General features: G+C 36.0%; 2 protein-coding genes across 5 annotated transcripts; one reads left to right on the plus strand and one right to left on the minus strand.

Annotated features, from left to right (window-relative positions):
- Nucleotides 1-129: 129 nt before the first annotated feature.
- Nucleotides 130-4,809, minus strand: commd4 (COMM domain containing 4). Its single transcript, XM_038268797.1, has 8 exons — nucleotides 4,703-4,809; nucleotides 4,366-4,437; nucleotides 4,204-4,269; nucleotides 4,070-4,109; nucleotides 2,567-2,686; nucleotides 697-777; nucleotides 416-592; nucleotides 130-326 (listed from the first exon to the last, which is right to left on the minus strand). Exons 1-8 carry the CDS (start codon nucleotides 4,703-4,705, stop codon nucleotides 286-288), a joined length of 600 nt encoding a protein of 199 aa, XP_038124725.1. The 5' UTR covers nucleotides 4,706-4,809; the 3' UTR covers nucleotides 130-285.
- Nucleotides 4,810-11,445: 6,636 nt separating this feature from the next.
- On the plus strand, nucleotides 11,446-26,131 carry sema7a (semaphorin 7A). Of its 4 annotated transcripts, none has more exons than XM_038268876.1 (14): nucleotides 11,446-11,679; nucleotides 11,823-11,956; nucleotides 13,302-13,343; nucleotides 13,426-13,521; nucleotides 13,752-13,854; nucleotides 14,007-14,117; nucleotides 14,818-14,960; nucleotides 17,849-18,027; nucleotides 18,666-18,774; nucleotides 19,808-20,003; nucleotides 20,148-20,260; nucleotides 21,490-21,635; nucleotides 22,574-22,635; nucleotides 22,721-26,131. In XM_038268876.1, the coding sequence occupies exons 1-14, from the start codon at nucleotides 11,559-11,561 to the stop codon at nucleotides 23,113-23,115; spliced, it is 1,950 nt and encodes a 649-aa protein (XP_038124804.1). In that variant the 5' UTR covers nucleotides 11,446-11,558; the 3' UTR covers nucleotides 23,116-26,131. The 4 variants fall into 4 exon arrangements, with proteins under 4 accessions (XP_038124804.1, XP_038124807.1, XP_038124805.1 ...); XM_038268879.1 differs by having other exon boundaries at nucleotides 22,724-26,131; XM_038268877.1 differs by having other exon boundaries at nucleotides 13,755-13,854.

A 26,131-nucleotide genomic window follows, 5' to 3' on the forward strand; every position in this document is an offset into this window, starting at 1 on the left:
ATATTGACATGATTTAAACAAAAAATATTTAAAAAATTATATTTCATGAAAAAAATGCTATTATTAGTTAAGGGATAAATTAGACAGGAAGGCGTTTCCACCAGAGTATAAAGGTGAAAACACAACAAATAACATTCAAGTAAGAAATTTAACTTTATTTTAACATTGGATATGAACAAAATCAAGCACACAGTTAATACTGTACAACATGTAAATATGGCACTTGTGACATTTCCTCAAAATCATTTGTTACTTGCTCCCAGTCAATGGTTTGTTCTCCGTTCTTCATTGCAGTGCGTTCATCAAGGCCTGTGCCTGTTTAAGCTCTGTGAAGCGGATACCACAGCATTTTAGAGATCAATAAAAAGCATTCAAAAATGGAAATATGATTAGAAAAGAAAGAAAAAACACTAACCAGTAAGCAAAACTCGAAACTTATCCTGTGAAACTGAGACCACTGTAGTGTCAGAGGAGCCTGGTTCTGATTCATGGGTCTGAAGTTTAAGATGAATCAGGGGTTCATTCACCTCTCCGAGTTCACTAGAGCTCAGAGTGTAATCCACACGCCAGGAAACTGAGTCCAGTCTTCTTACTGCAGTTCATGAAAGGGTAGATGGTACACGCAGTCAGCATACTTCACTCCAGACAGCATTCGTCATCAAAAACCTTTGACCTCTATTGAATTAGGAAACTCACATCTCAGGCTGGTTTCTTTTAATTTGTCTTGAAGTGCAGAGTGTTTGTCTTCATAAGATTTGCAAAGCCCCGTAGCATGCTCTAAGGAAATCGGATAATTTTAATGATGCAGAAATTAAAGAATAGAAACAGTTTTGCAACAAAAATAACATTACTAGATTGTCAAATAAAGTAAACAAACATACATACATATACATACATACATATACACTACCGTTCAAAAGTTTGGAGTCACCCAAACAATTTTGTGTTTTCCTGAAAAGTCACACTTATTCACCACCATATGTTGTGAAATGAATAGAAAATAGAGTCAGACATTGACAAGATTAGAAATAATGATTTGTATTTGAAATAAGATTTTTTTTTTTTACATCAAACTTTGCTTTCGTCAAAGAATCCTCTATTTGCAGCAATTACGGCATTGCAAACCTTTTAGCATTCTAGCTGTTAATTTGTTGAGGTAATCTGGAGAAATTGCCCCCCACGCTTCCAGAAGCAGCTCCCACAAGTTGATTGGTTGGATGGGCACTTCTTGCGTACCATACGATCAAGCTGCTCCCACAACAGCTCAATGGGGTTCAGATCTGGTGACTGCGCTGGCCACTCCATTACCGATAGAATACCAGCTGCCTGCTTCTGCTTTAAATAGTTCTTGCACAATTTGGAGGTGTGTTTAGGGTCATTGTCCTGTTGTAGGATAAAATTGGCTCCAATCAAGCGCTGTCCACTGTGTATGGCATGGCGTTGATAGCCTTCCTTATTCAGAATCCCTTATACCCTGTACAAATCTCCCATCTTACCAGAACCAAAGCAACCCCAGACCATCACATTACCTCCACCATGCTAAACAGATGGCATCAGGCATTCTTCCAGCATCTTTTCATTTGTTCTGCATCTCACAAACGTTGTTCTTTGTGATCCAAACACCTCAAACTTGGATTCATCCGTCCATAACACTTTGTTCCAGTCTTTGTCTGTGTTCTTTTGCCCATCTTAATCTTTTTCTTTTATTGGCCAGTTTCAGATGTGGCTTTTCTTTGCCACTCTGCCCTAAATCCCAGAATCCCACAGTCGCCTCTTAACTGTAGATGTTGACACCAGTGCTTTGCGGGTACTATTTAATAAAGATGCCAGTTGGGGACTTGTGAGGCGTCTGTTTCTCAAACTAGAGACTCTAATGTACTTATCTTCTGCCTCAGTTGTGCAACAAGGCCTCCCACTTCTTTTTCTACTCTGGTTAGAGCCTGTTTGTGCTGTCCTCTGAAGGGAGTAGTAAACACCTAGTAGGAAATCTTCAATTTCTTAGCAATTTCTCGAATAGCCTTCATTTCTAAGAACAAGAATAGACTGTCGAGTTTCAGATGAAAGTTCTCTTTTTCTGGCCATTTTGAGCGTTTAATTGACCCCACAAATGTGATGCTCCAGAAACTCAATCTGCTCAAAGGAAGGTCAGTTTTCTAGCTTCTGTAACGAGCTAAACTGTTTTCAGATGTGTGAACATGATTGCACAAGGGTTTTCTAATCATCAATTAGCCTTCTGAGCCAATGAGCAAACACATTGTACCATTAGAACACTGGAGTGATAGTTGCTGGAATTGGGCCTCTATACACCTATGTAGATATTGCACCAAAAACCAGACATTTGCAGGTAGAGTAGTCATTTACCACATTAATAATGTATAGAGTGTATTTCTTTAAAGTTAAAACTAGTTTAAAGTTATCGTCATTGAAAAGTACAGTGCTTTTCCTTCAAAAATAAGGACATTTCAATGTGACCCCAAACTTTTGAACGGTAGTGTATATACATCATACACACACATATATATATCCAAAAGCGCTGAGCAGTTAAAAAAAAATGCCAAGCACAAACCTTTTGGCAGGCCGAGTTGCTGCAGTTCACTGGACAGAGATTCACTATCGACATCATGTTTTGAAGCGCTGGACAAAATAAAGTTGAGAACTGCTATGCTGGCTTTAATGTCTCCACTCTCTGAAGGACACATAATTAAAAGAGTAATTTGGCAAGAAAAACAGGAGGCTACAACACTCACAAACCACTGCTCAATTTTTGCAGGAATAAAAAAACACTATACTGGTTTAAAAAAAGGGCCTGTTTTATTCAAATGTAGCTGATGCTAACCCTTGTTTTGACAGAAACCAAGAAAAAGCATACATAATAAAACCAAAATGTTTAAAATCATACAATTAAATATGTTACTATATACATTGTGGAAACAATGTTATTTTTTTATTATAAATTAAAATCCTTTGTCCTTAGAATTAAAGCTTTGTCACCTTACAGAAGATTTTTTTTCCCTCTTGTTTTTTAATTTTTTGGTAAGTGCATCATGTGTTTAAGTGATGTCTTCATGGCACGAAAAGTGCTCCGTGTTGGCTTAAAGGGGAACGCTGTTTTTTTACCTTGATTTTATGTTATTACATCATGCTCTACTCACCCATATGAGTTTTGTGTCATTTGAAGCCGTTCTGAAGATATTCAGTTAGGTTATATCCAAGTAACCTATGAGCAAACGTCTTGAAGGCACAAACTAAACTGTTAATAATTTATTCTTTATGGTACGCCAGTATTCATTACATGTCGGCAAATCACTGTCCTCCAGACATCCGCGGTTAAATTTTTTATCTTTATATGTTTTAAAATCAAAGCGGCTCTACCCCTTCTATTCATTCGGCTAGATAATCGGAATCGTTCAATTCCATTTCGAGGGCGAGATCATCTGTGGTAGTAGCACTAGACATCTTCCAGGTATGTGAGTAAAACTAGCAGCAGTTCAGTAAACAGGAGGAATGAATGGCAGCCGGTGCACGCGGATGATGTCATACACACGCCGCTTCGTTTTTAAAAGATATAAATATAAAAAATATAACCACGGATGTCTGGGGGGACAGTGATTCGCCTACATGTTATGAATGCTGGCGTACCATAAAGAATGAATTATGAACAGTTTAGACTGTGCCTTCAACTCATTGCCTATAGGAAGACATTACTTGGATATAACCAAACAGAATATCTTCAGAATGGCTCCAGCTGACACAAAACAAATATGGGTGAGTAGAACATGATGTAATAATGTAAAATCAAGGGCCAATGTAAAAAAAAAAAAAAAAAACGGCGTTCCCCTTTAGATGTTTATGAACAAAGATCCAAATTAGATATTACAGATTGAATAGGAAAATATAACTTACACCTATTTAATGCAAGCTATTTTCTCCAAATCAATCACAAGATAACTGGTCTTCTAGAACAAAAACATTTTTGAGAAGCACCATAAAGTGGGAGAAAATCTGCATCCTGAAAGGAAAACATTTCATATCACAGCAGCAAGAAGATTAAGCATGAGAAGAAACTTACCAAACTTTGCATCTGCAGTCAGTTTTGTTACCTTTTCATACTACATCAAAAAAGACAACAAGAAGAAAAAGTGAGTCTGATGTAAAGGGGATGTTTTGATAAGTTTGAAAAAAAATATGTGTTGAAAAACTTACATCTATACCCTCACCCAGTAAATCCTTCAGCACTTGAGCACAAAGGAGTTTCATCTTCACACTCGACTGTACAGAAATGTAGAAGCAAACAAGCATTCCAAATTAAATCTAAAGACTAATGTGTTTTACTATTATTAGCATGAAATGAAGCAGCCAACTTACTATCTTTGCTAATGTACTGATTTCGGCCAGCACCCAATCGGGGCAATCCAAATCCCCACAGAACCGGAACCGCTAAAGGACATAAAGAAACCAAAGAGTTTACAAAATGAACGAACTTTTACGAACAAAGACATTTGCAGTATTTCCATTCTTAACTTATTAGCTTTGCCTGCTAGCTACATGAAAGCGGTTCTTTAACGGTGACTCTGCTTAGTTTGATTGGCGTTTAAGTCACATCAACGCAGGGAAACAAATTTGCCTCATATTTTCATCTCATCTGACAAAATATAAATAGAATACATGTTTAAAAACAACATAAAGTCATGAGCAGACTTACCATGGTTGTTAGTGGGAGACCCGGAAGTTAGAAATCTTTCCACGTCTCTGATTGGTCAAAAGGGTGACGTTTCAGTCTAAACTTGTGACAGACGTGCTGGTTGCTCCCGGTTCTGCCCCGCCCACTTTATGAGGCTAAACTGGCAAACATAGTTTATTAGGAAAGGAATAGTTTAATTTGGACAAAAGTGTGCTTACTAACAATGGACCAGCGGTGGAAATTAAGGCCCAGGGTGAAGGCAGGCATGGGGGCATCTGAAATGAGAAGACAGCACACAAAGCAGTATAATTACACAGATGAAGACCTTTTTTTAAACATTTGTTTTTCTGTCTCATTTTCTCGTTTTCTTTCTCTATTTTTACTTTTTGCCCTTTGCATCATCTTCCTCTCCTCATTTTAATTCTGCTTTCCTTTCTCTTGCTGTCTTTTTCTCAGAGGTTTTATTTCCTTATCTTTCTCTCTCTGTTTTCTTTAGTCCATTTTCCCTATTTTTTTAGTCTAGGCTTCAGCATGCCTTGCAAAAAGCAGGTCCATATCCACTAACTTATGAACCCTCAAGACAGAAGCCCCAAGGCCTGATGTTTTCCAGGAAATAAAACATAAAAAAATCACCCCAAAAATGCCTACATGATTTTTTCCATCCTCTGTAGCAAAAACAAACAAAATTATGCATAAGCTTTCCCATTTTCAATGGGACAAAGAAATAATAAATAATTATTAATATAATAGGGGGGAAAAATCTCCCATTTGACTATTTTTATACCCAATAGTTGTTGATCTCCGTACGGCCAACCAGAGGTGTCAAGTAACAAACTACAAATACTTTGTTGGGTATCTATACTTTATTGGAGTAAATATTTTTTAAACTTTTTAATCCTACTTCTTACATTTTTTTTGCAATTATTTCTACTTTTTACTCATTATATTTTAAATATAGACACATTAGCTTTGTTTAATTTAAGCTAATTTTTGTTATTTCCTGTTGGTATAACAAAAAAAATAAATAAAATTATTTGTTTTATCCTGACAATTAATTTCTCTTTGGATGGAATAGTTACTGTACCAACTTGTTGTTCACTAAATACCAAATAAATAGTTTTTCAACATGATTCAAAGTTAAATTTGACACTATTACCATTTGTTATAAAACTAAGAAAATTAAGTATAAGTAAGTTAGCATCCAGAATTGTAGAAAAAAATATCCCTTTAATAAGGTAGAGCAATAAAGCATCTGTCCTTAACATTTTTTACTGCATTACTTTTATTTTTATACTTTAAGTAGTTCGTGCTTTTAAACTTTTACTTGAATAAGAATCTTAAATTGTTTATCTTACTTATGCAAAAATAATTCTACTTGACTAATGAAAATTAATACTTTTGACACTTCTAAGCCCAACCCTGCCCAACAGGTTTTGGTGTCATTGCCATGCCTGCTGCTGGTTCTAGGCTGCTGCTGCTTATGCTGGCCACTGATGCAGTGAAGAAACTAGTAACTTTTGTTAACTTTGACAGCAGCTTTCTGCTTTTGCTCCTTTTTGTTCTTCTCTTTTTAACACTACTAGGCTAGCTTCGTCTCTTCTTTTTTCTCCTCCCATCTCATGTCTTTGCACTGTATGTTTTCATTTGTTTTGCTTCTGTATTCCTAAAACAATACACATAAGGCAACAAGCATTCTGATTGCATTTTAACAAAAGAATATGTGTGCAAATAAGAACTAGACAACCATAGAGTTTTACCGAATGGTAACTCTTCCCCTACATCCAAGTTCATTTTGTCATTTTTACTTTTTTTGGCTGAGCAGCCACAATGTGATTTTCTCACTTAAACACATCCGAGAAGTGTCCTAAGAGCTGGTGATATAGGAAGGCATTAAAGGACAGTGAACCCCCTGTTTCATTCAAGAGAAAATGTTGAAATGACTAACAATGCATAGAAGTCTAAATAAGTCAAACTGCTGCCGTGTTGTGCTAACAATGGCCTGATTAGGTGGACCTATTAAAGTAGCCTGTGAATATATAGAAAGTTTGAATCTCTTGAGAAATCCCTTGAACTCCTAGCTGCAGGATGTGAGCTTTTAATGAAATTAATGGCAACATAATCCATCTCCTCCCTCTAATTTTGTCAGAGTTGCAGTGGGACTGGTGTCCCAGCCTGTCGCAGAGCAGTGTGGGGGTAAAGCGTCTTGCTCAGAGACCCAGATTGCAGGCTGTGGGGATCGAACCGGGTATTTGCAATCTTCTCAGAGCACCACTGGTCCAACAATTCCACAAATACTTGAGAATTCTATTTTCTACTTTTACTGAATCCAATATAGTTGCCAACTTAAGGCCCCTGTGTGGTTGTCCAGTAATACAGGACTTGGTTCTACTTTGTCAGTAGATTTTTATCTTAAAACTCTCTCATATACTGTCTGGACTGTATAAACAAATTAACAAAGATAGTGCAAATTTCAAAGCAAGGCTTGCAGATAAGGAAAGCCTAAGGCCAAAGCTTTGCACAGGAAGGCCACCATTACCCCAGACAGCCTACGTATACTGTATAAATGCTGAAAAATGGTTTCTAACAACTAATTAGCAGCATGAATCAGGCTGTGAACTCCTCTGGAGGTAAAAGATGCTGTTTACTGTACCACAAACTCCTGGTTAGGAACTAAACATTAAAGTTGTTTAGATCGGATGATTATGAAGTACAGGGAACATCAGGAATCTATAATTTGAAACAGAGTTTACAGACATTATTTAATGTTTACTTTGAAAATTTTTCAGCACCACATCTCATTACTTGATTCTGTCACCATGGTGGTTAAATTGTCATGAAGGAAAAAGAGCTCGACTGATGCTAAGAATAGAATCCAACCAAACTAAACTCCCTTCTTAAGGCTTCCTGGACTCTGCATCAGGGTCAGGTTAAGCAGCTTTGTCGTTAAGAAGGAGCTTTGAGCAGAGCTGTGGCCCTCCTCTTCATCAAAACAGCTCAATTGATGTACTTGAATTATCTAACTTGTGTGCTTTCTTAGAGTTTCCCTTTAGACATGTTTTTATTAAATGCAGTTGATAAATAATTTTTAATTAACCCAGGAGAACTGTCATCTTAATGCACACTTAAGATCAGGACAGATTTAGCAAAGAAATCAGACAAAGAAAGATAGATCTACATAGAAATGCAATTCTATCTATGTAGATCAAAGTTTTGGCTCCGTGCTTCTCTATTGGATAAAAAGATCTATATCCCATAGATACATTTATCTGTGGGGTAAAAAAATTTAAAGTGCTCCTTCAATAGACTCTTTAAAAGTACATCTTGCATTTCATCTTTCCTGTACAAAGCTATTGGAGGACATATTGTTCTTGGTTTTGAGCACTTGGTGACTTTGAACCAATATTTTTTGGGGAAAAGGTTTCTCTTGTTCGGTTAAATCAACTGTCAGCTTTGTTAAAGTCAGCAAGTGCTCATAAATGTACCTTTGCAACCATCCCATGAAATTAGTTTCATTATGTCAGAATGGAATATTTACATGGCATTTGATATTTTGAAAGGCATGCAGACTTTGATAAATTGGCAAACTCAACTTTAGTACTATTTTCCCTTCAAGTTCTCTGAAAAGTAAAAATGTTAAAGTTGATTAGGCTGCAGTGGAACTTGATATCCTTCCCCACCCCTCACCCTTCCAAAAACAACACAGGAAATATGAACATATTTCTTATCCAGTATAAACTACTTCAGGTGTTTCAATGCCTTTGACTCAACAGAAAAAAAAATTTTAGGAGCTCCAACCAACTAAATGTTACTGATACAAACCAACCTTTGTGCAACTGTAGAACAGCCTTCACAGCAGTACATTTAAGTGGTCTAAAGGAATAATATTTAAACAGGTGCTTTTAAAGTTTCACAGTGGTCAGCAGCAAAGCGGAGTACAGCTTCTTGCAGTAGACTTGTGAAAGCTGACAGGTTTTTTATGTTCTGTAATAAAAAAAGAATAAAGGATGTTAATGAATCATTGCTTCCAAAATAAAAATGAGTAGAGAATTGTGCACATGAGGCTTATGAAGCATTATCTGTCTAGACCGGAGATCTTCAACAGGGGGGTCCGCAACCCCTAGGGGGTCAATGGAGGTACTGCATGGGAGTCGCGAAAGTTTTGGTTGATTAGACTTTTTTTTATATTCCCCCCTGCAATTTTTTCCACTAATTGAAATGTCTTTAAAGACACAATAACATGAATTCAACACACAGTAGTAAACAGATAAAGGAAGCAGAAGAGGTCTTTCTGTCATCAATGCACACATTCATCGACACGCAGGTGCTCTTTAATGCTGGGTACTGTTTCATTCACAACACCTGTCCCATCAACAAGGAATCCAAATCCGAATCAGAAATATTTTAATAATCCCAGGGCGAAATTACTTTCGTTACATTACTCCATCTGTAATAGAGTGACTATGTTGATATAACATAATTTCTAACAATATATATAATTAGGGGGTCCCCGCTCCATCTCGCCATCAATGGGGGTCCTTGGCCTGGAAATCGCTGAAGATCCCTGGTCTAGACCAAACAAAATAAAACACCTATTCATGAAATTACATTTTTTTTTTCAGAGAACATTTAATTTCTATTTTTCTTCTTCTTCGAGTGTATCGTTCTGGAAGTTCAAAATGTTTATGTTAAACCATATTTTTTATTTAGTGATAACCTTTTAGTGATAACCTTTTTACCATCCACATTTTATTATCTTTTTACCTTTTTGCTATGTTTGTTAAACATTATAGCGTCACTAAATAAAGTAACTAAAGTGTATGTTTTTTGTTTCTTCCCTTTTTTTTTTTACTTCCAGGAAAATATGCATAGCAAGCATTAATATAAATAGTCTAGTTCTCTATTTGGACTGTAAAAACGAGGTACAGCGAAAGACACCATGCTTGGTTCTTATTTTTAATCCAGTCAGTTGCTGGTAATAATGGTTGCTTAAGAACTTGGGGTTGGTTATTTTAGACGACAAAAACACCCACAAGTCAATATAACAGCAACATAAGTACTAATGATACAAACGTTTGAACGTTAAAAGCCATCTTCAAAGCCACATATGCTTCTTTGCTTAGTCTCTTTAAAGTATGCACACATTTATGTTCTATCAATGTAAAATGAGACTTAAAAAAGATGTTAAAATCTAATTATTTCAGTCCAGATGGTTTTCTGACACTGAATATATCAGAACATTACCATTCAAAGTGCTGCAGAGAAATCTATAATTAAACCTGTTATATTTATTCTAATTGTATACAGCAGGAAATGTGGTTCTACCCTTGTCAAACAGTGACTATATGAGGCGAGAGGCAATGTTAGATTTTCTGGCTTCTCACGTTGTCATTTGCAATGCGAGAGATGTTTTTTTGTGCTGATTTGTGTGCCAAAAGCAATGGAAATAGTTTTTCCACAGTGGGTTTCACTGTAGTTAAAAGAAACATTGCAGTAAACTGCGGGTAGCCACAGCAATTCATTCGATCTTAAAATAAGAGATTTCAATGTTTTTTTAATGAATGTGGACAATGGTGAACCTGTTTGCAAACTAGTTTAAGGCTTTTGGCTCTTTGACATATTTTATTGAATAGGCCCAAATCTTCATGCTGAATGCTAAATTTAAGTGTAAAAGTATTAAAAGGTTTCACAAATAAGTTTTTATTTTTGAGACAAAGAACATTTCTTGTTCTATTAACAGCAGTAAATCATAACAATTTAGTGATAAATGTTTGATCAAACAAACAAAACCTCTTTTTTTTCATGCAATAAAGCATGGTTGGGTTAAAAGAGATGTTGGTGATCAGAAGGTTAAAAAACGAATCTGCAAGAGAGGCTCACAGCCATATTCTTCTTCTGGCCCCATGTAACACTGAATCACTTGAGTCTGGTGTTCTAGAGCTCAGCTGATTAACTTTTAATAATGGTTCTTTAAAACTGAATTTGCTACCTGTAAACTATTAATTTTGCTTTTAAAGGATGCATACAGTATTTACACTGTGTGAAAGGCATCACAGAGAGTGGAAATGCTTAGGCTGACTAATTTATATGCCTTAAAACATAATTTGTGGTTCTGAGAGAAAAAGTACTTTTGAAATCAATCTACCTGCCAGGAAGCCTAATGTAGCTCAGTCATTATAATATAGTTTATCTGATTTCTAAATGTGTCGGATTAGGTTTAGAATAAAAAATGCCTTTTTAGTAGTAAGTGTTTTTTGGTGTTTTTGATGTTGATTGCAAAAGAAAACATATTTTGAGAGTGTGGTCAATTTTCAATAAATATACACTCTTTCTTCCTGTTCAATACCTATATTAATATATAAGTATTTTAAATAGCTAAAAAAGTGAGAAATTTACTGCTAAGTTGCCAACAATATTGCTAAGAAGGTAAAAATAAATACATTTTAGACTAAAAAGTATTTCTTTTTAGACTAAACTGGAATGTGTGAATTCCTTATCAATATTTCTTAGCCATATTTAGGTAAAAAATACTAGTTTCCAAAAGCTTTAATTTTGAAATTCAACAAACCCAAGGTGACAGTAGGGGTTCTTTACAGTCACCTTGAAGTGAAATTAGTAACTATTATTCTCATATATTAATTTTAATAGAAGCACATAAGGAATATTTTTAAACCGGAGGAGCGTAAATATGAAAAATATTACAAATTTTATTTTGAAAGGCCAGTGAGGGGTTGGCATTAGTTCATTTGAATGCGGAGTCTCAATTTCAGCAGGGCCGAGCTCAATTTGAAACTGAAGAGCAACCTGAGCGGAATAATCGGACATCATGAAGCATTTATTTCGTCTCCCTGATTGTCGTTATTATTAGACTTTCATAAAAATGAACCGATGCGCAAACATTAGTCTGTTTCTCGCTGTGGATTTTCTGCTGTTTCTAATGGGCTTATCAAAGGACACACCGACGCTTGGCTTCAAAGGTAGTCCGAGGCTACTCTTTCCTGGTGAGTCAAATTTAATTTTAAACAAATTCACTTTAAAAATGTAATTAGCACATTTAGGACATCTTTATAAATTTAGGTTTTAATTTTTTTAATTTAGAAAATAATAATAATAATAATACTGGCACCTTTCATTTCCCCCTCAGATATAATCAATGGTAGATATCAGCATGAAGTTAATCAGACCCACACTGTCTTCTTCTATAAAGACCAATATCTTTATGTTGGAGGGATGGATTTTGTTATTAAACTAAATACAAATGATTTTCATGTCATAAAGGTGAGTGTGACTAATCTTATTTTATTTATTTTTTTATTTCATTTTAAATAACCTGCTTTATAGGGTCAGTATTGACTCCAATTGGGGGTTTGGAAGATGACTGGACAATCCCAGGCTGCCTGCATAATCGTTGCTATGCAGTAGGTCTAATTAAAGAGGAGACCAACATTGACTTAGACTACTTTTATTGTCATTTTGTACACAAAAAGTGTATACAAAACTAAATTTACAATACAGATAGTACAGATTATCAGACAGTAAATTAACATTTCCATTCCATAAAGTGCAATATTTAATTGGTTGCAGCATTTTAAACCTGTATAATTTAATTAGGGGGTCATTCTTTTTGTCGCACCCTTCAGTCACTTCTTGCTCGATTCCCTTTCAGGCTTTTCCATAGTCGTTGCTGCACCAATTTTACTTAAGCTGCCTTAAAGCCCAGTAAACAGATTACAAAACAATCAAACTCTGGATTAAATTTCAAAGATTGCTTTCTAAAGTCAGATATATAGAGCAAAGGTACAACAATTATTCAGAACAAAATAAATATTAAGAATGCAGATTTAAGGAAATGTTGGATATTGTTGCAGGAAATGTTGCATCTGTATGTCAAAGCTTGACAGTCATTGGTAAAAAAAAATATTTTTAACCCAATATTTAAATGGTTTTGCAGAAATACAATGTTGTTTTGAAGATGACCTGAAGCCTGTTATCAATCTTTTCTTGTCATCTGGTCTGTTTAGGAGTTAAGAGCACATGGATAGATAAAGAGATATGTTTGCATTTTAAATTTGACTGTTTTCTTAAAAAAAAAAAAAAAATAAGTTATAAATTGTAGAGTTGCAGCATTTTTAAATCCTGATTACAGCAGTTTTATTAGGACTTTATGGTGCTGTTTGGTGTTAAACATATGAAATCAAATATGCAGGTCCTCAAAGATAAACATGCATACATGTTTTTCTAGCAAAGAAATATTCCTATACTAGGACTTAACTAAAAATATTCCACAATTAGTTGGTCCAGAACCTTTCAGACTCTTGGACTATTATATATTTAAACCCTCTCAGTTTGATTACTGCACCATTTCTTAAAGGAGGGGAACTGCAGATGGTCAGCCCAGCCCAGATGACTGTTTTCCATCAACCACCTTCTAATAATCTCAGTTTGGGTGTTTGCATGACATGTTTTATTTGATAGGGTATAAATAAACCAACACTTAAAAATAATTGCATGATGTTCTTGGATCAGTTTTTTCTTTTTCTTTTTTTTTAAGAATAATAACAAATAAAAAATATGTATATGTATATTTTTTTTTTTTTTTTTTGTTTTTTTATTTCCTTGGCAGAAGTTTCCAATCCCAACGACTGGAAGGCATCATTGCTTTGACGTGAGTAACCTCCACAGAAATGTGTAGAAACCGTAAATGTAAACATAAACAGTGTTGGATAACACTGGACTGTGTGCTGTAGGGTCCCTGTAAAAATGTAATCACCGTCATTGAGGAGTTCCAGGATGGCCTGCTTGTTTGTGGAACAAATGGACACAAACCGTGGTGCTGGGATCTTGTAAGTGCCTCCATATGCGAACGTCCACACGTTAACACCACATGTACTGTACTTTTAGATCTATTGCTTTAGCAGAAAGGTAGAGGCAAAGCTGATTACAGAAGAAGAGCTGATCTTTGGCTGTTTAAACTTTTAGCATCCCTGCTGTATAATTAAATAGGATGCTGGGTGTCTGATTTCCAATTAGTTCTCTTTTGTGGTTTCTATGACGCCCCCTTTTCCCCTGTTAGCAGTTTACTTCTGAGAATCTGACCTATGAGGTGTTGCGAAGCCACAACGGCATAGGAATCTCCCCTTTGGACTACACACAAAACAGTTTATCACTCACAGTGGGTATGTTATGGTTTTATGGTATATTTTGAACAAAATTAGAGCTAAATAAAAATCTTATATACATTTAGTCATGTTTTAAAAACGTTGCTGTTAGTTTGAGACTCATCAAATAATTCAGCATATCTTCCATCCCATATGGCCTGCCGTTTTAGATGGGGATTTATACGCAGCAGCACCTTTGGACATTGAAGGAAATTCTTTGCACTTCAGGAGAAAACTTGGCAAGCGGCCTCATCTCTGGATGTATGATCGCTGGTTATCAGGTGAGGAAAATGGTTAAATTTTAAAATTTTAAATCTTGTTTGCCAGAAAATCTAATAATATAGAGCCTTTAAAAATTAAGGGTTATGCTTGTTTTTTTTAGATATGTTTTCATTATGCACTAATAGACCGAACAGAGTTTTATGCTCTGACTTCTCTGCTGTGTTCATTGGACCTCATGGTGCCGCTTTTGATCATGATACTGTTAATTTTTGTTTATCTACATTAATCGTTATGTTGAATGTGTGCTGCATTTAAACATTTATTATAGAAAAAAAAGGAGAATATTTTGAGTCGAGTCAGAAGTTAAACAGCAATTATGACTAAAGGCACTTTGAAGTTAAATGATTAGATTAAAGAAAGAGTCAGTGTCCTACACATGATTTTTTGTTTACTGTTATTCAAGAGCAGGTACAGAAAATGCACCATGAGGCATTCGATATGATAAATACTGAGTAAAGGAGATAAGACCAGATTGACTTTTACAGATAAACATAATTAATTCTGGTGCAGATTTATTTTTAAGTTAAGTCAGACTAAATGTGTAGGAATGCTAAAATAAGGATTTGTTGAAGGTACTTTGGTTAAACCCAGTCAATGTTTACCATGTGCTTCTCATGTGTTGTTTATGGCTATCTTGTAACACTGAAAAAAATAATGAAAACAGTGTACATGTAATTTAAACACAGTTTCTTCCTGCAGAGCCCACATTCATCTCTGCATCCTGGGTGAAGCGTAGGGACGATTCGGAGAATGAGAAAATATACATTTTCTTTCGAGAGAAAAACTCCAACCACAACCCAGATGCTGAACCCTGGATTTCTAGGGTGGCCAGAGTGTGTAAGGTACAGTGCACACAGCTGTAGTTTACAGAAACAGCTGTTACCCTGGGACATCATAGCTTATGTTGCTTTTAATACTGACATTAGCAGCTGCTGTCTGTTATTGCAAGGTGAAGTCTATCAGATAATTTGTCATATAAATAATATGATGACTACAGATTTGATTGACATTCTTTTCAAAATTTTGATCAGCTATGTTTACATGAGTTTTAATCATATCCACATACTTAAAATGTGTCTTTACATTTATATATTTTTGGACTACTGCATCAATGTATAAACATGATTTAAAAAAAGCACTGCATCAGGTTTCTGATGAAATGGGAAGTTTTAAAAATCTTTGATGCTTCCTGGTGCTAAAAATGAGCAAGTAATAGAGCAAGCCTTTTTGTTCATGTAGGAATGTTTCTAATGGCTTAATAGATAGTGAAAGTCAACCTTCTATCTGCTAGTCAAGGTCAATTTGCATTTCAGTGATAGAAAAGTTTCTTTCGGTTAGATTATTTACATTTTTGTGTGAGAAATGAATAAACTGAAGACAAAGGAACAAACTTTGATAAAAGATACTGTAGCTATTGAACTTACGAGATAAAAAGCCAAAGATTCCCGTCATACGCAAGTATTCCTCACATTTTGTTAAGCAACAAGGACAAAGCGTTATTGGCTTTAGTGTTATTTTATATGATAACACAAAGTATGCAAATTTATGAGACAGTGTTAGATATGGTTGATAGAAAGTGTATCATAATGTGCTTGATGGCCTCAGAGGGTTGATAGGGAACATCCTTGGAAAGACATGTCATAAAGATCAAGGACCACAGCAGATAGCTCAGAGAGAAAGTTTGGAAAACTGTTAAGAAGTTTAAAGCGGGGTTAGGTTATGATAGATGATCTTTCTGCACTTTAGAGCAGAAAGATAGAGAGCTATTTAATCCATCCTCCCAAAATGGAAATGTTATGACAATACCACAAACCAATCAGAACATAACCATTCATCAAACTGACAGGGAAGCAAAAGGGAAATTTAATCAGAGAAGCAAACTTGTTAAAACATTCGCACTGGTCAGAGGAGCCCAAAGGGAACTTCTAGGTTTACTTTGTCAGGAAGAAATATAACCCTACAAATGATCCCAAATACCCTACACTCTTGGTGAAACATGGATGGTGGCAGCATCCTGCTGTGAGGATTTCACAAGCAGTGAAACCGGTCAGAGTTGTCGTTGAGACGGGCAGAGCTAAAAACTGGAAATGTCTGGGGGGCTGCAGAGGACTTAGGACTGAAGTGAAAATGTACCTTCCAGCAGTAACACTACCCTTAATATATACCCATACTTAAAAACATGATACTGTGTTGGGATGGCAGAGTCAAAGTCTAAACCTAGAGTCAACTTAGAGTATGAGCAAAGCTTGAAAATAACTGTTCATGAAGGCTTTCTATCCATTCTGACTGAGCTACTTTTAGCTACGTTAGCTACGTGACTAAGCTAAAACTTGAAAGAGGAGCAGTGTACATATAAATATACAAAGCAGGTGGAAACACAGAGACACAACCCAAAACTTCCAGCTTTAAGAACAGTGGCAGGTCATTCTACAAAGTACTGATTCAGTTGACTGGACTTTTAAGTGAAAGTAATAATTCTGTTTTAATTTTTTTGAAAAAGAAAGAAAAAAGAAAATTCTTTCCTCTGCTTCAGTTATTTTTTTGCAAAATTGTGTAAGTCTATGGAAGAAGAAAAAAAAACGCAACAAACTTAAGAAGTCAAGGGGTCTAAACCCTTTGCACATGCATTTTCAATCACATTTTCATTGTAACTATCAAATTGCAATGCAGGTTAAACACTTTTTTTTCTCCCTTCCAGAGTTTTACATACTTTTGGTTGAGTAAGTAGAAAATGTAAACCTGCATGGCTATGGGAAGCACAAAAGATCAGCATCTCTGTTTGCTGTTAATACCAGCTTCTGTTTCACTAGGGAACTATGAAAAAAATGCTTCCGTTAACAGAGTAATCAGCACACTGTATGCCACAGTGTTAACTTACGCTGATATCTGCTAGATTACGTTATAAGCCCAAAGTAGGAAGAAGAAGGTAGTAATGCTACTGTTTGAATAAGAAATGACGGGAAATAGAACATTGTTACCAAGGTTTTCTCAGAAATGCACCAGGAACATTACATAGAAAGTGTTTCTTACTTAAGCACGTGCTGCAGTGTTTGTTCTTTTCTCTTCCCATATATTAGACTACAACCTTCTAAATTAGTTCACCTGATGTACCAGTAACTTTTTTGAAATGGGACAGTATTGAAAACACCTCTAGTAAAGAAAGGGGAAGAGTTCAGGTGTTTTATTTGAATATTTATTATCATGGACAACACCTATCACCCCCTGCATCACACTGTAGAGGAGCTGAGCAGCTCCTTTAGTGAAAGACTTACCGTATACACCCTGTTAGTAAAAAGGAGTGCTACTGCAGGTCATTCATAGCTGCTGCCATCAGACTTTACAATGCAGCATTATAACTGCAATAATTAATGTGCAATAACCTGTTTATATTTAATACCCTGTGCAATAACTATATATATATATATATATAAATGCCTCTTTATTTGAATACCGATTTAATACCCTGTGCAATAACCCTGTTAAATAAGAGACTTCAGCTGTATATACTGTATATACAACATGCACCTTTTGCGCCTTTTGGCACCATCTTTTTGACTATTGAGCCAATGTGAGAAGTGAATTTCTCCACTGTGAGATCAATGAAGGGATTCTTATCTTATCTTATTTAATATCCAAAGTGTACTTGGTGTCAGAAGCATAAAAATTCTTAATCAACAAATAAAAAATGTGGAGTTTCTTTCTCATACAGCCTTTGGATATGATTTTGCAGAATGATGAAGGTGGATCAAAAAGATTTTTACAGAACATGTGGACATCATTCCTCAAGGCCCGCCTCGTCTGTGGGTTTCCAGAAGAGTCGCTATATTTCAATCGTCTCCAGGACATCTATGTGATGCATGCCGATGACTGGCAAAATACCAGAGTCTACGGCATTTTCACAAGCAGCTGGTGTGAACCTTTTCCTTCTTTTTTGTATAGTAGCCGAGGGATGCAAATTCACAGCAAACACAAAAATTCACATGCACAGAAAAAAAGCTGCAAAAGACAAATGCTGAAATAACAGAAAATTGAGGGCTCAATTTGCAATGGGCTCTTTAACTCATATGGGACCAGAAAATAGCCATAGCTATGCAATGATGTCTATGGATCAGTCCCTTAGTAAAAACATAAATAGATAAATACATTTGCATGTGTTTGCAGTTCATCTTTTTCTGATGCATTTGCATTTTGCTGCTCTCTATTTTCTGTGTTTACAGCATTTCTCTTTTGTCTTGTTTTTCTTTTTGTATGATAATCTTATTTTTCATGTTTTCTAGTCCCATTTTTGTATCAGCAGTCTTTTAATCCACTGCATGTTTATGTATTTTTGCAGTGAATTTGCACCTTTCACTGTATTTGTGCATCAGAAACTAAGTAGCAGCATCTATCCGTGGGTGTGTTTGTTTTATTTATTGCCTATGTCTATGAGAGTAATAAAATACTGCTCCAATGCCAGTGAAGCAACCCTCATCACAGCAGTGCATGAAGCAATAACCAAATTAAAGCTGAAACTTTGATGGCATCATCCTTTTCTATTTCTGTTTCAGGAACTCAACAGCGGTTTGCATCTATTCAATTGAAGCAATAGAGAAGTTATTTGAAAGCTCATTGTTTAGGGGCTTTAATAAAGAAATCCCTACACCAAGGCCTGGAACAGTAAGAACAGCTTTATGTTTTTTTTTTAGTGCAGCTTTGGATGGGAGTAGTCTAAATGTACGAACCAGTCATGTGGCATAAATGGGTGTTAACATGGAGGATATGACTCTGGTTTACTTCATTTGTAACATTCATCCTTTCCATCCTTTTGTTGTGGTTGTTTTTCATGAGCTAAAAAGTCACAAAATAGGGTGTAAATGTGGAAAGGTTTCATGTTGCCTGGTTGTGTAAAGAAACAAGCCATTGCTTCCCACCCAGTTAGGATATTTCTAAGCAGAACCTTTAGTTTCCTCTACGTTTATATACAATTTTATGCACCTCCATGGCAGTTTATAGTAAATCTCTGTGTCTGTCTTTCCTTTCTACATTGTCAATAGCTTATAAAAACCCAATAAGACTGAAGTGGGTATTAATGTGACAAAATATTAAAAAGTTCTGAACATTTGCACAGCACTGATACTTACAATACCTCTTCCTGGGTTACAGGAACCCCAGGAATAATTTGGTGTTATTTGCTTTAAAACCCCAAAGTGAAATTGGGAGAATGCCTGCAGACAGTAGTTTGTTTTTTATTTTGTTTACTGGGATTTCCTTCCCCCTCTACCTCTTATTCATGCTGAGACAATTCAAACATTGTCCGGTTTAGTCTGCACAAAGCGTCACCCACAGCAAAGCAGCAGACAATCTCCTGGAGAATTCTTTAGAAAACAAAAGACTTTATGTAGGCGTTCATATCATGCGACTCTTTTTGTCTCAGGCACAATTCTTCAGAGTGGTAACTTAAATGTTTGGGGGATTGTTGCATAAATATGAAAAGTTATTCTTTAACTCAGAATAAGATGCTGAAGAGTCATATATATATATATATATATATATATATATATATTTATTTATTTATTTATCCTATTCTGTGCTGCCAAAGCAAAAACCAAAAACATTTCCATAGCACAATTTTTCTTCTTATCGTAATATTAGATAATGCATTTAACATGATATTCGTTTTGTTAAATGTTTGTTTCCTTGTGTTTTCTAGTGCGTGCCAAACAGTAAAGTTATTTCATTTGACACACTGAATGTAGTGAGGGACCATCCTGAAATGGTAAACTGGGTGCACCCCCTCCATTACAAAGCTCCTTTCTATGTGAGCAACTACAATTACACCAAGATAGCTGTTGACCAGGTTAAAGCAGCAGATGGGCAACTGTACAACGTTTTGCTCCTTGCTACTGGTAGGTGACGTTGCTTTGTGTCTTTTTGTCTTCACTTGACTGTGAATCATGCATTGTTATTGATCTCTATTGGGGATAAAAAAAAAAAAAAAAAAAACTCATAAAAAATTCATCCAAAAATAACACTAAACATTGTTCTAATAGATACTGGCAAGATCCATAAAGTCCTAGAAGCTGGTTCGGAGCCTTTCATCATATCGGAAACACAGCTCTCCAACAGTTCAACCATACAGGCAATGAAGCTTGACTCCAAAAAGGTAAAGTTCAGTCAAAAAGTTTTATTTTTGGACATATTAAACATCAACCGACGAAAAGATGAATTCTTTTCATTGAATGGTCCAATATAATATGTTTAATGATTTTCAAGATGTTTAGCGGAAAATGGCAAAATGATGTCACTCCATTGTAAAGGAAATCTCTGTGTTTGCACCTCGAATCTTTCTCTCCTTGTTTTTTTTTTTTTTCCTGAGAAGAGATCACTCGTGAAAAACTCTTTACTTGACACTACATAATTTATATTTATTAAATAACCATGAGACAATACAACAGATTTGGACATAAATTGTAATCTTACTCAGACCAGAGAAGTTGCTTAGGGTTACAGATGGCAGCGCTTACCAACCGGGCTTGCTTATCTTTAAGTTGGCTCCAAAAACATTTAAAGAAGCATTTTATACAGCTCCAGTATGCCACAGCCGTCACATCAATACATTACACACGTTAGCAGATGAGTAGACGTACATGGCTCCAGCCTTATCAAAATATCACTCTTTGTTTTTAGAACAAGGACACAGCTCTCATTCCATTCCCAAATCTTTGCCACGTGCATAATGAGGAAGACTTTTTTTTTTCCTGACAGAGGGACTCTCCTAATTAGATAAACTACTCAGGAAAACATAAGTTCTAACACGCAACAGGCAGTTATTATTGAGGCTTAACAGACTCACATCATCAGTAAAAATAATCCTAACACCATAGAGGCACTTCTGCCTTAAAGGTTTCAGAGCAACAGACCATGGTCCTTAACTTCACCTTTGTTGATTGTTCCCAGTCCGTTCATTTGTGTTATCAGACACTCACTCCTGCTGGAAGCTGTTTATAGATAGAGAAACCTTGGGGACCCTTTGTTTTTTGTGTTTGCATTTAGACACAGAGAACAAAGACGATGACCAAAAATAGTTTGTTTCTTGTCTTTTGTTTATTCATCGAGGCAGAATTCTTCAGACCTTATTATGAGACTGATAAAGCAGGAACTAAAGGAATATAAGATAATGACAATTTCAAGGTTTTTTGTTAATTTTGAAGCCATAGCTAAGGTCATAATAGAACAGAGCAGGAGCAGTCTGCTTGGCAAGCAAGTGAATTAACCTGTTTTACCTTATTGTCACATTAAAATAGCCTGGGTATCATATGAATAAATGACAAGGATTGTGTTTGTTTTTAACCGGCACACATTAAGAGGATATTTTTTGACGTATTTTCTCAGAAAAAGTTAGTGGTGGGTTTTCCTGAGAAAATCTCCACAGTGGACCTTCAGAAATGCGAAAACTACAACAGCTCTTGTGCTGAGTGTGTCCTGGCAAGGGACCCATACTGTTCATGGACCACATCTGGATGTACCCCCAATAACATGTAAGTAAAATCTGCTTTCATTATGAAAAAATATCTAGAAAAATGTGACTCTCTATGTTAGAATGTCTTCTTTTCTTGAACAACATAATTAAGAGCCCACTCTGCTTTGATTGGACATATCAACAGAAGATGTTTGTATTGGTGGGGTCTTGTTTCCCACGGACATCATCAAAGTTATCAAAATACTTATCAGAGTAGACAGTAGTTTTAGTAAACACCTCAAACTGTTAAAAGCTATCTGTAATCCAAAATCTAGTTCCGTATGAACTAAACATCTTGTTGCTTCCTGTAAACAACCTCCACATTTACTGCCATCTGTAGTAAATGAAAGTGTTTTTTAACTATATAACTATCTCACAAGAAAGTTTGTGAAAATCATACTTTTAAGTTGGTAAGTATGTAAACAGACCGCATTTATAAAACTGCAAGAATTCCTTATTATATCTTTAGATACATTTAAGACAATGTTGAGGAGAACATTGGTTAATTGGAGAAAATTATATCTCCAACACACCTCATACTTTTGTGACAACATGAGGAATTTGCACCAATACATCAAGAGGAGAGTTATTTACCTTCACAAGTTGATTTTATCCTAACATTTCCAGATTGCTGAAGGTCCCTTGTTCATCAGTGTGAATGGTATTGTGCAGGTTTAAACACAATTGGGATATCTGGTCATGATTAGAGAGTCAGTATCTGCAAAGCAACAGGTACACATGAAGGGGTAGACTATTTTTCCAGATGGGGTTTTCAATATCTTGACTAAAATTGGCAAATTGATCCAATACCAAACATTGATATGCTTTTTTTTTAAGTGCTACATGTTATACTCTATGTGGGGGTCTGCTGCTGCCTTGGTAGTTCATCGTTATGGGATTTATTTCCCGCAAACTAAATAATATGGTAAAACTTTTTTTTTTTTTTTGTTTCCACAGCGAGGGCATTCAGAATATAAAGGATGGACATACAACTGTGTGCCAAACAGCAGTAGTGAATGGTAAGTTATAAAATTCTGGAAACTATACCAGACTAGCTTCATCGCATCTTTATTAATCCATCTTTTTTATTCTTTTTTTTTTTAGAAGTAAAGGTATTGGTCAGGCGCAAAAGGCAGACAGATTCACTTAATCACGCAATCCCCAAAGGCGTCCCCTTCTATCTGTCCTGTCCTATAGAGTCCTATCATGCTAAGTACACCTGGGAGCATCAAGGTCGAAACTTTTCTTGCCTGCAGATGCTTTCTAACTGTTTGCACCTTATTCCTTCAATGGAAATTGAAAACTATGGTGAATATAAGTGTATCTCCATAGAGAAGGACTACAAAAAGACTTTGAAACAATACCAGCTTACGGAGCAGGGGATTCCAGATGAAAAGAAAAGCTGTTGTGATCCTAAACTAAATAATGCAATAGGCCTTTCTCCGCAGCTGACGTGGATATTATTACAGATTGTGGTGTTGTGGGCAATTTTGAGTTAAATCCTGTCAACAACAGTTTTGAACATGCAAATAAAGTCCTGAAAAAAAAAATAAAACTCCCAGACTGCGCTTCAACAAGCCCCACATCAGCACATGCATGGTTTGTGAAGCAATGCAGCTGTGAGGTTATATAAGATCTGTAGCCACTGAAAAACTAACAGGAATAAGCAGAATATAACTAGGGGCAGTTAGTTTAAGCTTGTTCTCTAGTGTGCAGAAATGTTATGGCTTTAGATAAATAACTTAACACTGAATTAAGCAAAGCTTTAACCTGAATTGAGCAAAGCTTTAGCTTTTTACCACTCTGCACTTTATATGATTCTGATGTGGTATGTCTGTAAGGCTGCTCCACCTTAAGAGCTTTGACTTACCAAACCACAATGGGTTAGGCTTTCTGAAAAAAAAAAAAAAAAACAAGGTTTGGTTTGTTTCTGTTATCCAAAAAAAAACAAAACAATCTTAGTCATATTTATGAAGAAATGAGAGATCGGTGGTCTTCAATCAAGTCGCATTTATGAACCCTTGCAAGGGGGAACAGATGCAGTGTTTTCCTATTTGTACTGGCAAGACCAAGAATCTGTCTAGCTAATTAGGAACCAAAAGAAGAACAGGGAGGGTTTCACACACAGCAAAATCAAAACAAAGTTAGCATATTTCCGCAAAGAGAAGGGCAGTTGAAATAACCTTGAATTAAAGGAGTCAAAACATCTAACACTGGTAAGCAGCTTCCCAGGCGACAGTCAGTAAGATAAGGCTTCCATCTAGCCTTGTCCAGCAGGTGTTCTGATTGGCTGAATACCTTGGTGCGATAAATGAAGTAAAACATGCTCATATGTAAGTTATTAACTGGAATGTATCTGTATTAGAGTGTAAAATGATCTTTCCCATCACAGTTCTTCCTCTTGACCTTAAAAATAATTGTTACTGCTGTTGTTAACAACAGACAACTGTAAAAATGTAGATCATGTTTGGAAGTTAATGTAGTTTGCTAACAGTCATCCCAGTAGAAGGCTAAATAAAATGAAGACCTGTGTCAAACGAGTGGAAAAGCTCTTAAATTATTTTACAAGCAATGAAGGATAATACTATTAACCCAAATAATTACAGCACCCTAATTCAGATGTTAGCTTACCATGTGTGGAAAAAATACAGGCATTTATATACCGCAGCATTTCTGTATAACATATCGTATCTCGTACATGGAATCCCATCATGTGGTGTTTCTGAGAATCTGTATGATTACTTGGTTCAATCCTGCTGCAGCAACAAAACCAGTGACATTAGAATGGGAACATCAGTAGTCTTGGTATTATTATTATTATTGGGACAGTTCACCTCTGCCTTCATGGTTGATGTGGAGATACATCAGGCTTCATGTGGAGCAATGTGATGAAGGAATATTATATCTAGAAGGCAGGCAAACTCTCTGTACCGGTCCATCTGTACCCTGACCGCAAAGGATAATGATTAAGAGAACAACATTTGCATAAAATGTCTGCAAACCTCCCTTAAAAGGCAAGTTGAGCTCAGTCTCACAGACAGGGCAGGGAGCTCCAACATCTGCAGGGAGTTCAGGTTAGAGGCCCAGCTCCTCTGCATCCAATGATGCAAGCTGAGGACACTGGTCAGGGTCCTGAGATGAAGTATGTAATCTCAGTCTGAGGTTCCTCCAGAATGAGCTGCAGGGCGTTGCCTTGGAAATGTCTGGGTATCCCACCCAATGAGACCATGAACACTACCTCTGTGGCATGACTTTAGAAAATGAAGTATTGGATGGTTGCGTTAAGTTAACCATTAATTTGAACATGTATTTGTTTTTCTTCGAAAAACTTAAATGCAGATTAGATGTTCAGGAGGTTTGTTAGTATCCAAAGCAGCTATCAGTTAGTGCAAAGTACAGCTAACAGTTTAAATGGGACTATGTAGTTACTATGACCTTACAAATTTCTTAAGACAGTAGCTCCCTCTGGTTTCATAAAAAGGCTTTGTATGATTTTTATCATAATTAGACTACGTGAGCAGAGGTAGGATATTGTTAATGCCTGAAGCATTTCCAATTTGTTAATGCAGGATGCCAGCTAATGCAGGCTCAAAAAATTTAAAGATTATGAGGTCAAACACTTTACATATTTTTTGTCTTTTTTTCTCCAGCCATACTATGAGTAAGCTCATATAAAATAAGGCATTGAAATGCAGCCTTGTGTCAGTATAGTGAAGGATTGCGTTATTAGCATTTGGCAAGGGGACAGAAGTTGAAGGTGAGAGAAAAGGATGAAGTGGGTTGGTGCAGAGGAAGGATCCTTGTATCCTGTACCATTTGACAGGGAAAAGGTTTATTGATGTTGGGAAATGAGATATGCAAAGGATTGTCATGGTAGATAAGGACACTGGCTTCAGGTGGAGATGAGTCCAACACAGCAGTGTTGTGTCCTAACAGAACCTGCTGGAATGTTTGACCTGTTTTTCAAGGTGAGACCAGGATAGAAGAAATGAAAACACAGCTAAATAAATACTCTACCAGGTCCCTCCCGGCTGGGAAGGTTATTTTCTGCCTTCTGGACTATTCCAGAGCCAAGTTCAATAGAACTGAACCCCACAGCTAAACATTTTTTTGTATGGGTGGGAATTTAATGATGGAGGGAGAAAACAGTAAACCCAGTGATATATCTGCTGAAGTCAGTAAAATAGAAGGATATTTTAAGAAGAATGTATTTAAAATAAACCTTTCATTGTGAGTGTCGGCTGCAGATCTAGCTCACAGTTTTTCTTTACTTACAGACTTTATGTTTGCAAATCCACCCGTTAAAGCCAGTAGAACATAAAGTAGATCTCTCCTCTTTCTCTTTACTTCAAATATATAAGAATATGTTTGTTTTAGATGGTTCAATAAGAGCAAAACTCACTAGGGAACTGATGATGGGATTGATTCAACTTGCTTTCATTGAAAAGTCTGAAAAAACAAAAACAACTAAAAGCATAGCTTCCAAAAAAAAAAAAAAAAAAAAACTACCACAGC

The sequence above is a fragment of the Cyprinodon tularosa genome, unplaced genomic scaffold (assembly GCF_016077235.1).
Source record: "Cyprinodon tularosa strain WSP-4 unplaced genomic scaffold, ASM1607723v1 ctg71, whole genome shotgun sequence".
NCBI lineage: Eukaryota > Metazoa > Chordata > Actinopteri > Cyprinodontiformes > Cyprinodontidae > Cyprinodon > Cyprinodon tularosa.